The following is a 12878-nucleotide window of genomic DNA, read 5'->3' on the forward strand; positions in this document are numbered from 1 at the left end:
TTTTTTTTTTTTTTTTTTTTTTTTTTTTTTCAATTTTTTTCAATTAAATTTTAAAGATTTTTTTTTTAATTTTTTTTATATAGTGCCACGTGTCAACAGCTGTGGTTGACACGTGGCGGACCATTAAAATTTGGATGGAAAATGTAACAGAGGTACCAAACGGATTTTTACCCCTAACTCAGGTATCACCTATGAATTAACAAAAGAAAACTCAGGTACTAAATTTAAAAAAAGATTAAAAATCAGATACCGATAGGGTATTTAACCCTAAATAATATAATCTTGAGCTTATATGTATGTATATAAATTTATTATGCACTTACACAAATTATGTGCATGCGTACACACACATAAAACTACACATATTCACAAAGACGCTCTTGTACATACAAATCTATAAAACTAAACTCACAAACACACTCATATTCACGAGAGGGAAAAACTAAAAAAACATCACTTACACACTCCATACACACCCACCCTCTCACGTGGGGTGGGACTCACACATGTGGGTCCCACCCCATAGAGAGGGTGGGTGTGTATTGAGTGTGTAAGTGGTGTTTTTGTAACACCCCTCTTCACGAGAACTCACGTACAGCTGCAGAAACGTACGTACTCTGTGTAAGTAAACGAAATTAAAAAGTTGTTAATTCGAAATTCTTGAATTATATGGATTTGATGATGTATATACAACGATGTAAAGGAAACATCTCACTTGTTATTTTGTTGCAAAGTGACATAGGTCCTTTAAACAACACTATTACCATTACATTATTCTCAACTTTTTTAACTTATACGAAATCACCAAATTATTTTAGATTGATGCAGAGAAAAAGAAAAAGAAATACCAAAATAAGTGCATGCAGTAACTTACAAAAGAGGAAAGCGGATGGAGTAGTTTTCTAGGCAGGACATTTGAACCCTTCAGGTGGAGTCTTGCCACAATCAACGAGGACCTGAAGAGCAATCGGGATGATGATATTGATATTCAGAAGCTTAGCCTTGATGGTGGTGCAAAGGCACACCGCGGCATCCAAGTCTGCTAGTCCTTGCAGCACTGGACAACACGTGTCCTTTGCGCTACTTCCAATCCCTATGTGAACAAGGCCTCCCAACAAGTCCACACATGCGCCTAGCTTTAGTGTGTCAATGGAGCATGTTTGTTCTGCCGGTGGACTTGGCTTTGGCTTTGGCTCCACAGGCACTGGTGTAGGCGGCTTTGGCTCCACGGGCACTGGTGTAGGCGGCTTTGGCTCCACTGGCACTGGTGTAGGCGGCTTTGGCTCCACGGGCACTGGTGTAGGCGGCTTTGGCTCCACTGGCACTGGTGTAGGCGGCTTTGGCTCCACTGGCACTGGTGTAGGCGGCTTTGGCTCCACGGGCACTGGTGTAGGCGGCTTTGGCTCCACGGGCACTGGTGTAGGCGGCTTTGGCTCCACTGGCACTGGTGTAGGCGGCTTTGGCTCCACGGGCACTGGTGTAGGCGGCTTTGGCTCCACGGGCACTGGTGTTGGTGGCTTTGGCTCCACCGGCACTGGTGTAGGCGGCTTTGGTTCCACCGGCACTGGTGTAGGTGTTGGTGGTTTAGGCACCACTGGTGTAGGAGTTGGTGGCTTGGGCACATAAGGTGGTGGGTAGACAATGGGAGGCTTCACAATTGGTGGTTTGGGCACAAAGGGTGGATAGGGTGGCTTAACATGAGGTGGATGGGGTGGTTTGACAGGAATATGAGGCGGATGAGGCGGAACAACGTGGGGTGGATGTTTTGGTGGCTTGGGATGATGGGGTGGGTATTGTGGAGGAGGGCAGTAGGGTAAAGCAATAGAAGTAGTGAGGAAAGTGGCCAAGTTTAGTAGGAGAGGTAAGAGATTAGAGAGAGCATGGTTCCCCATCTCTCAACGAGTACTGAGTGAATGAGTGAGTGAATGAATGAGCCTCTATATCATGGTTTTAGCCTTCTTATAGAGAGAGAGAGAGAGAGAGAGAGAGAGCAATCAATTGTCATGGTAAGAACATAATGGGGGGTCTTCATGGTGATAGTTGAATTGACTTGAGGCCTGAGGACCTTTTATTTCTTTTGGCACTACAAAAATAGGCAATTCACAATGCGGCTACAGTAATTGAATTTGTGCCATGTCGCTGAAGTGCCACGTGGAGATGAAGGTCACATCCAGAAAATTTTCAGCGACGTAGTCCTTGTTCCCTGTCTGCATTTCCGGACATGGTAAAGTAGACAGGTTCCCACATGGAGAAGTGTTAGATTTTCCTCGTCACCATAGGGTGACGTTCTACATTGAACATGTCGGCATATATATATATATATATGACCCTCATTCATGCGGCTAAAAGTTGTGTTTTTTTTTTTTTTGGGTAGTGTGGATTGCTAATAAGTTGGATGGGGTACGACAATATATTATGTAAGAAATTTCGAACTTCTCAAAATAAAGGAATCAAGAAAACGCGGTTTGTAGCATAGCACGTTTAATCATGTAGCCGACTGTACAGTCCCGCGGAAAGCCACAGGTGACACTTTCACTTTCACTCACCAAAAAACACATACAATTTCTCTTTCAATTCTTGTATACATAAAACAACTCGTGTGATGAGGACAAACCACCCTAGATTTCATCGATCGGGTAAGGAGATAGCAACTTTTCACTAAATGCCCTACTCGGCCGCCGACTCAACACCTCAGCTCTATCGAGAGTTGGCTCGATATATTTTTGGGCCTAAGACGTGAATTTTAAACGAGGCTTTTAAAGAATTTATTTCTTTTTTATTCTATGTGAGAGTTCTAGAGTCTCCTAATAGGAGAGAAAATACACTGTATTTTTGTTGATATTAATTGTTGTATTTTTGGGCCTATAACTATTTATTTTCTATTGAAGTTAAAGAGTCTCCAAAGAAGAGATCTTGCTTCTTTTATTTTTTCAAAACTGTTTCAGATTATGATTTGGCATTTTTTTTTTCTTTTCTTTTCAAACAAACTTGTCTTTGGGGCCTTATTCCACTAAATAAAAAATAAAAAAATTCAGATTATGATTAGGCTTTTTTTTTTGGGCCTTAGGCGACCACCTAACTTGCCTAGTAGATGAGCCAGCATTGGCTCTGCGATAGATGTGGGTCACACCTATGGCAAGTACTATATATGATTTAGAAGCAATTTATTTCCAAGAGTACATGCGTTTCTAGATGAGAAATGGTAGAGCATCTAATGTGATTCATTTTGTGTCTTTTTATGCTGATTTGTCACATTTTTTTAGAAAGAGAAAAGAGGAATAGAGAGAAGTACCGGTTTCAAGCTACAGTTTTTTTTTTTTGGTTTTTTTTTTTTTAATTTAAAAAAAGAGTACAGAAGGACCCTAGAAGGACTACAGTAGATGCTCTAAGATTGATCTTTCTAGATTAATGCTATTTGCAAGACTCTTACGAGTAACTTTTTTAAAAAATAAGCACCATTAATTTAATCAAAATCTAATAATAATTTATTTCAAATTCAATGGTGATTTTAAAAGTCATATCACATTTGTGAATAATTATCTCACAATGTCAATGTTAGTGGTTTCAACCAATCTTTGAATTTATTTAAAAAAAAAAAAAAAAAAAAACCTAAATTTTTATCTCACAATTATCTCAATATTCTAATGTAGCAGTTCCAACTAACCCTAGATCCGTCCTCTTAAAAAAAAAAAAAGAAATCCAATAATTGTTTGAAACTACCACATACGTACATCATCATTGTGGAATATTTATGGGTTAAAAATGTGGTATATAACCTTTTTTTTTTTTTTTTTTTAACAATGATTAATTCAAAGGTTGATTAGAACTGTCACGTAACAATTGTGGGATAAAATGTAGTTTTTAGCCCCGCTCATCTTACATTTCTTCTTAGAATAGGGATCTAAAGCACTAGCTGTCCAATTTTTTAATAATTTGAGCAACTAATTAGGGTGGATCCCTATCCACTAGAAAGACCCAAAATCACATCTTAATTATACCTAAAATACAAGTTCTATAAATTGACAAATCAACCCTAGCTAGTAACGGACACTTACTAGATTGATCGACGGTGCCAAAATTACAACAAAACAAAAGATGTGAGCAGCCACTATCTCCATATGTATATTCAAGTTCATCGTATTGATCGAGTAGGCCAACCCTTAAAATATTAGGCAGTCACAGTACTCTTATTATTTCATAGTGTCTTTTTCTTGGCTTCCTTAACTATCATACTGATTGGTTGGCTAACCCTTCTCCTCCTCAAATCCATTTCTTTCAAAGAGTTGAATTAAAATTTTTACCATAAAAAAATCATCTGGGGGGCCAAAATCCCTGACGATTGACTTCACTTGAAGAAATAGATTGATCTCAACCCAACAAGGTCAATTACTCTCATTTATTTAATTTAGTTTATTTATTTATTTATTTATTTTATCTTATCTTCTACTATCAGGTAATTAACCAACATCCCAACCCTTATAGTAACTATAAAGGTCCTATTTTAAGATTAGGCCAGGGTTTGGACTGAAGTTTCTTGCAATTCAAAATAAAAATAAAAATCAGACCATTCATATATTCAAAATGAACAATAGATCTGAATTTAGCCATCTAAGTAACAAAATAATGAAAAAACAAAAAGTATTTTTTTAAAAAAAGTACTTCAGGGTAGTCGAACCACCCTATAAAGTGTTCATGTAGCGACCCGATATTCACCCTATAAGAATCAAGGGCAAAGACTAGGCTCTTCCACATATCTCTTATGAAATTAGAGATCCAAATCTCGCAGATAAAATATTACCTGAATTTTTATCTTCTTTACATCATCAACAACATTATCTCTGAATACGTAACACAATACAACTAACATAAACATCTACATTTTTAAGGTTTACATTGCACTATTGCCTAACGAATACGCTATTTAAACATGAGTGTCACATGTGACAGTACTATATCCAAAATACACCATAAGTGTTTATAAACAGAACACATGCAATTGTATATGTTATTTTAGAATGTTTAAAGTTACCATGCAACAAATAAAATACTTAATGTTTATAGATTTACCATGAAAGAAAGAATTAATATTTTTATATAGAAATTAGACAAGTGTATGTTAACATTGTTTCCTTTGGAAATAAAAATATTGTTTTCCGAAACCAAGGTGGAAAAGAGTAAGTTATTTTTTTGAAAATACTATTTGCAAACAAAAAATGAAAGGCATTTTTATAACAAAGTTTCCAGGCTCACTTCACACCCTATTTTAGGATTAATGTTTACTTACTAAGCTGTGAACTCACCATTCCACTTGTAAATATTATTTACGGAAGAAGCTCATGAATAAGGGTGCCAATCAGCATAATCAAAGGCAACAATTAATTAGTAATACAAGTTAATGTAAAGAGTTAAGTGTAAGTTATGGGTAATGTTATAGATATGTGTAAATTGTAGGGGTGTACAAACGGAGCGATTATTAACTGTTAATAATCGCTAACCGCATAACCGTATATTCACATAACCATAACGTGATAACCAGATAATCGCTTAGGCCGGCTGCAGTTACCGGTTATAGAGATTTAAAAAACAAATTGGTTAACAATCGGGTAAACGGTAACCGGTTTAGTATATTATATAATATATAATTTGTATATGTATTTGCACAAATCTGCTACGACTTTTGTGTATTTGATTACTCTAACAGGTTTATTAGAAATATGTCATTTGCACAACTCCTATATAATAATTGTACAACTATGCTGATGTGTCCATCATTTTTTTTAAAAAAAAAAAATACTAGACAAATTAATATTATTATACAAAATTATTGCACAGCTAACATATATCTTTTTATTATATGTATTTGATGGAGAACCGGTGCCACGTAGGTCCAAGAGAAGCAGGGAGTCTGTGTTCTACAAGTCTACTCCAACAAAGAGTTGTATTGCAATAGATCTTTATTTATAATTGTTATTTACCTTCTATATCTTTTATTGTCTTTGTTATTTAGTAGAGTCGCAGTCCTACATGAGTTAGTATTTTAAGTCCTATGTTAGTTACTGTTTCAATTCTATGTTATCTAGTATTATGTGGGGGGGGGGGGGGGGGGGGTAATGTTAAGTGTTTCTCTTGTATTATTTTTGCATTCCTAAAAAAATAATGTAGTTTTTAAAATTACTATTGAATTTTGACCGAAAGATAATTTTAAAAGTTACGTTATTTTTGGAGGGACACAAGAGAAATTTCTAGCATTACTTATTCCGTCAGTACCAAAGGAAGGGTTATGACATTTTTAGTAGACTTACCAAAAATATCTAAAAGACTATTTTAGTGACCTAATTTGTTAAAAAAAAAATTGATGGGTGAACGGTACTCACCAATAATAGTGAGAGCTGTTCACTCATCAAAACAATAAAAAACTAATAAAAAATTTCTCTCTTCCTTTATATTTTTTTTTAATTATTTTTTTATTTCTCTCTCATGCATCACATACAAATTAACCTCTCTTTTAGAAAATATTATTTAAATAAAATAATAATAGTGAATAGCTAAAATGGTGAGGCTGTTAGGGGTGCTTGAAAAAAAGTAGATTGCTAAAATTGAGAAAAGAGTGGGTGCTTGAAAAAAGTGGATTGCTAAATATTTGTGTTAGAAAAATCTTCTTTAATTTTTGTAAACCATTTTTTGAGTTTGAATTTCTCAATATTCTTGATCACACTCTTTCTCACAGTTCATTCTCCGCCGCCACCGGAGGTATATAGTCTATATTTTCTTTTCTACTCTTTTTCAGAATTAAAATTAAAAAAGATTGGCAAAAATATAAAAAAGCCTCCTCATTTTAAAATAGTCATGTGAATTTTCAAAGGTGTTAAAGTGACTCATCAAACAATCAAAGTGTGCCAAAAAGATCACTTTTTTATTATGTTCCTATAATACCCTTGACGGGACTTTTTTTATATTTTTCCCTAAAAGATTCTAAGAACTGTTTGGGTATGGGATTTGTGGAAAATAGCTACCGTTGAATATCTCCCTTGTCTTCCCTGTCGAATCATATAAAATTTCTATATTCATTTGATTAATTTTTTTTTTTTTTATTTTTTTATTTTTTATTTTTATTTCCCATTTTCCCCATTAAAACCTAGAAGTTGGATTGCACCAACCAAGACAAGGTACAATAATTTGAGGAAAGAAAGATTAGCAGAGCACTGACATACATACAGAAGAGGAAAAAAAAGGTGGTGATCAAGATTTTCGAAGGGACATGGAAACTGGAAAGGTTATATTCCATGCACTAAAATAATGAGAACAAGAAGACAACTTTTATATATATATTGCAAGAAATATACTGCCGAATTAATTCCTAGTCATGCAAATTAATGGAACCCATCTAAACCAAAGTCTAGTAGCCTCTTTGCAAAATTCTTGAAAGACAAAAGGATTTTGTCTATAAAATCAAGTAATGTCCCCGCTTTATCCTCCATCAATTGTAGACGAAATGGCATTCATCGAAACCTGCCAAAGTATGAATTATTAGCATGAACATGCAATTACACGAAAACATACAATGAGGGAGCTAGTGGGTGGGGGGAGAGTATATTGTTGGTAGGAGTAACGTACACTCGACACACCGGCTGACGTGGTGAGTTTGAACTAGCTTCCATGTCGGTCAATTAAAAAGAAAAAAGAAAAACAAGCAACTCATACATTTATGTATAAATGAGTATGACAATTGAATATGAAGATCAGCATTACTGTGAGGTATTTAAATGGGTTAAGTTAGGGTTGACCTATATATAGTCTTATAACAATGTTTCAATACGACTTAAACTTGATATGCGACATAATGATAGACAATTTTTTACATGACCCGTAAATCCAATATAAATCTAATACAAAATTAGAGAGTTAGGATTGAGGGAGTTTGAATCTTTTAATTAAATGAGTCTGGTTATGGTTGACCTATTTAATCTTGTACGTACACATGTCTCGATACGATCTGAATCAGACACACGAATACGAATTGACACTCCTGCAGCTGAAGAACCAAAAGGGTTGTCCAAAAGAGAGCAAGTAGTATCCAAAATGATTACAAGTGTCATATATGTAAAAGTCCATGGGCCTTATACATTCTCAAAAGACACATTGAGAGAGGAGGGGTGTCTATGACTTATAAAGTGCCCAAGTCATGTATCTCTTAGCGATGTGAGACAGTACTTTTAACACGCCCTCTCACGTGTGGCAACTTTTGGCCAAACACGTGTTCAACATCGAGAGGAAAGACCCATCAATTGTCCAGGGGACTTGCTTTGATATCATATAAAAATTCATGGGTTTTACTCACTCTTAAAAGATGCCTTGAGAAAGCAGGAGTATCTATGACTTATAAAGTGCTCAGGTCATGTATCTATTGGCGATGATGGGGTTACCAGTTACCCCAGGTGAAATCGGTTATCCGGACCGGATAGTGAAAGAAAGAAAAAAAACAACAAAAAAAAAATCAACTCTTCGAGAAGTTACAAGAATAGGGAGTCTAAAACCCAAACCACAAATTAAAAACGTACAACATAATAGAAACAAAATAACAGGAAACAACACTACAAATCAATAGATCTACAAAAATCCAGCTATATATAGAACAGATCTACCAAAAAACCTAACAAAAAAGAACAGATCTACAAAAAAAAAAAAAAAACACAGCAAATAGAACAGATCTACAAAAAAAAAAAAAAACCCACCAAGATTACCCCATAAATCAGCAAACGAACTGATCGGCAGGCTGCAGATCTGTCAACTGATTCGGCTGAAGAAAAAGATTAAGAAGAAATGAAGAAATAAATGCATTGAGCAAAGATTCTGGAAGGAAGAATTAAGAAATCAGGCGAAGGTGCTTAAGTGAGTGAAAAGTAGAGATGGAGGTTAGGGTTTGGCAGAGACGGAGAGAGTACAACGCCATTCTGAGGAGGAATACAAAAAATAATGATTGAAGCTACCTAACCTAAAGAAAAAGCCCATGTAATATATATATATATATACACACACACTCGGAGCCGGTTACTCGGTTATAATCGGGTGTCTTGGAAATTAATAACCGGTTTCTCTGTTTTCCGGTTACCAGGAGCCGGTTTCCCCGCCAATTTTAACCAATCTGGACTTACACCCCTAATATAAGTTTTTAACTACCCCTCATGTTGTTGGGTTAAGTCGGTCACTCCTTAAAAATGTTAGGGGTTGCAACAAACCCCATAGGGTTTTTTTTTTCTTGGGGGGAGGGGGGTGACTACCCTGTGGGTTCAAGGAGGTGGCAAACATGTTAGGAGTAGTGCCCTAAAACCTAATTTATTTGTGTGACATTTTCTTTTCATAAAGAAATTGTTTATTACATGAGATAAATTAGAACATTGGTCATGTAGCGACCCGATAGTCACCCTATATGAATCAAGGGCAAAGACTAGGCTCTTCCACATACCTCCCATAAAATTAGAGATCTAAATCTCACATATAAAATATTACCTGAATTTTTATCTTCTTTAAATTATCAACAACATTATCTCTGAATATATAATATAATAGAACTAACATAAACATCTATATTTTTTAAGGTTTACATTGTACTATTGCCTAACGAATACACTATCTAAACATGAGTGCCACATGTGACAGTATACCCAAAATACATCATAAGTGTTTATAAACGGAACACAATAGTATATGTTGTTTTAGAATGTTTAAAGTTACCATGCAACAAATAAAATACTTAATGTTTATAGATTTACCACGGAAAAAAAGAATGAATATTTTTATATAGAAATTATGACAAAGTGTATGTTAACATTATTTCCTTTGAAAATAAAAATATTGTTTTCCGAAACCAAGGTTTTTGTGAAAGGGACGAAAAGAGTAAGTTATTTTTTTTTGAAAATACTAATTGCAAACAAAAAATGAAAGGCATTTTTATAACAAAGTTTCAAGGCTCACTTCACACCCTACTTTAGGATTAATGTTTACTTACTATGCTGTGAACTCACCATTTCACTTATAAATGTTATTTACAGGAGAAGATGAAGATGGGTGCCAATCAGCATAATCAAAGGCAACAATTAATTAGTAATAAAAGCTAATGTAAAGAGTTAAGTGTAAGTTATGGGTAATATTATAGATGTGTGTAGATTGTAGGGGTGTACAAGCAGAACGGTTATTAACCGTTAATAACCGATAACCGCATAACCATAACTTGATAGCTGGATAATTGCCTAGGCCGGTTGCGGTTACCCGTTTAGTATATTATATAATATATAATTTGTATATGTATTTGCACAAATCTGTTAGGACTTTTGTGTATTTGATTCCTCTAACAGGTTTATTAAAGATATGTTATTTGCACAACTCTTATACAATAATTGCACAATTATGTTGATGTGCTAATCATTATTTTTAAAAATAATAAAAATAAAAATACTGGACAAATTAACATTATTGTACAGGTAATATATCTCTAATTATTATATGTATTTGATGGAGAACCGGTGCCACGTAGGTCCATGAGAAGCAAGGAGTCGTGTTCTACAAGTCTACTCCAAACAAGGATTTGTATTGCAATAGATCTTTATTTATTGTCTATTAGTTGTTATTTACCTTTTATATCTTTTATTGTCTTTGTCGTTTAGTAGAGCCCTAGTCCTACATAAGATAGTATTTTAAGTCCTATGTCCTGTGTTAGTTACTGTTTCAATTCTATGTTATCTAGTATTCTGTCGGAGTAATGATTGGAGTTTATCTTGTATTATTTTTCTATTCTTTAAAAAATAATATGACTTTTAAAATTATTATATAATTTTTGATAAATCACTATTAAATTTTGATCAAATAATAATTTTAAAAGTCATGTCATTTTTGGAAGAATACAAGGGAGACTTCTGACATTACTCATTCCTTCAATATCAAAGAAAGTGTTAGAGCATTTTTTGTACTCACTATTTTGACGAAGCAATTTGTTGAAATGGTCCAAAATGAGTCTATTTTTTTTTATTTTTTATGAGTGAACAATACTCATTAACAATAGTGAGCACTAGCTGTTCACTCATCAAAACAATAAAAAACTATTAAAATTGTCTCTCTCTTTTTTCTTTTTCTTTTTTTTTTTTTTTTATTTTTTATTTCTCTCTCATGTATCACACACAACATCACTTATGAAAAAGATTATTTAAATGAAATAGTAATAGTAGATAGCTAAAATGGTGAGGTTGCTCGGGGTGCTTGAAAAAAGTGAATTGTTAAAATAAAAAGGGATAAATACCCCATTGGTACCTGAGTTTTACGTGTTTTTAAATTTAGTACCTCAGTTTTGTTTAGTATTATAGGTGGTACCTGAATTAAGGGTAAAAACCCATTTGGTACCTCTGTTAGATTTTCCGTCCAAATTTTAACGCCTCGCCACGTGTCAACCGCTGAGGTTGACACGTGGCACTACATAAAAAAAAAATTAAAAATTAAAAATTAAAATCTTTAGAAAATGATTAAAAATAATAAAATTTTAAAAAAAAAAAATTAAAAAAAGAAAAAAGAAGAGGGGTGGCTGAGCCACCCCCCTTGGCCACCATGGGGGTGGCCGGCCACCCCATTTTGGCCAAGGAGGTGGCCCAGCCACCCCCTTGGCCGGTCTGACCGGTCTGGGGTGGCCGAACCACCCCATAGGGGGTGGTTCGGCAACCCCACAGTTGAAAAAAAAAAAAAAAAAAAAATTTTTTGAAGGGTTTTGGCCCTAGGGGGTGGCCGAACCACCCCCGTGGCCCTAGGGGGTGGTTCGGCCACCCGCTAGGGCCAAAACCCATCAAAAAAAAAATTGAGGGTTTGCCCTTGGGGGTGGCCGAACCACCCCCTAGGGCCAAAACCCTTCAAAAAAAAATTGAGGGTTGGCCCTTGGGGGTGGCCGAACCACCCCCTAGGGCCACGGGGGTGGTTCGGCCACCCCCAGTCCGGCCGGTCTGGGGGTGGCCGAACCACCCCCGTGGCCCTAGGGAGTGGTTCGGCCACCCCCTAGGGCCAAAACCCTTCAAATTTTTTTTTTTTTTTTTTTTTTTTTTTTTTTTTTTTCAACTGTGGGGTGGCCGAACCACCCCCTATGGGGTGGTTCGGCCACCCCAGACCGGCCAGACCGGCCAAGGGGGTGGCTGGGCCACCTCCTTGGCCAAAATGGGGATGGCCGGCCACCCCCATGGTGGCCAAGGGGGTGGCTCAGCCACCCCTCTTCTTTTTTCTTTTTTTAATTTTTTTTTAAAATTTTATTATTTTTAATCATTTTCTAAATATTTTAATTTTTAATTTTTAATTTTTTTTTATGTAGTGCCACGTGTCAACCTCAGCGGTTGACACGTGGCGAGGCGTTAAAATTTGGACGGAAAATCTAACAGAGGTACCAAATGGGTTTTTACCCTTAATTCAGGTACCACCTATGATACTAAACAAAACTGAGGTACTAAATTTAAAAACACGTAAAACTCAGGTACCAATGGGGTATTTATCCCAAATAAAAAAAAATGATTTTTGACTATTTTAACTAGTAAAATTTGATTATGCTACTATGAATGCTCTTATAAGTAAGGGTTCGTAGCAATTATTTTGAGTACCGAAGATCAGTAAACACTACTTGTGGTTTGCCTCCATCCCCAATTGAAGTTGTGTGATCTCTCCTATCCGAAACAAGCTAATATTATAAATAAGTTTATGTTATTAGCTGTGGGGTTCCATAAAAAAACATGACCTCTGCCTGAATTTTACAACTCCCCTACCTCTCTTTAGAATTTTATAGAAGTATATACCTCCCTCTTCTCGAAATTTCCACATGGGTTACTCATTTCACCTTACCATATTTGTTACGATTTCTA

General features: G+C 35.5%; 1 protein-coding gene across 1 annotated transcript; it reads right to left on the bottom strand.

Moving 5' to 3' along the window:
• Nucleotides 1-698: 698 nt before the first annotated feature.
• On the bottom strand, nt 699-1958 carry LOC133860778 (36.4 kDa proline-rich protein-like). The gene has a single exon (XM_062296393.1). The coding sequence runs from the start codon at nt 1890-1892 to the stop codon at nt 903-905; it is 990 nt and encodes a 329-aa protein (XP_062152377.1). The 5' UTR covers nt 1893-1958; the 3' UTR covers nt 699-902.
• Between the last annotated feature and the right edge of the window lie 10920 nt (nt 1959-12878).

The sequence above is a fragment of the Alnus glutinosa genome, chromosome 2 (genome assembly GCF_958979055.1).
Source record: "Alnus glutinosa chromosome 2, dhAlnGlut1.1, whole genome shotgun sequence".
NCBI classification, from domain to species: Eukaryota; Viridiplantae; Streptophyta; class Magnoliopsida; order Fagales; family Betulaceae; genus Alnus; species Alnus glutinosa.

Coding starts and splice junctions, on each gene's coding strand:
- LOC133860778 (XM_062296393.1), bottom strand. CDS start 1,892: ATGGGGAACCATGCTCTCTCTAATCTCTTACCTCTCCTACTAAACTTG.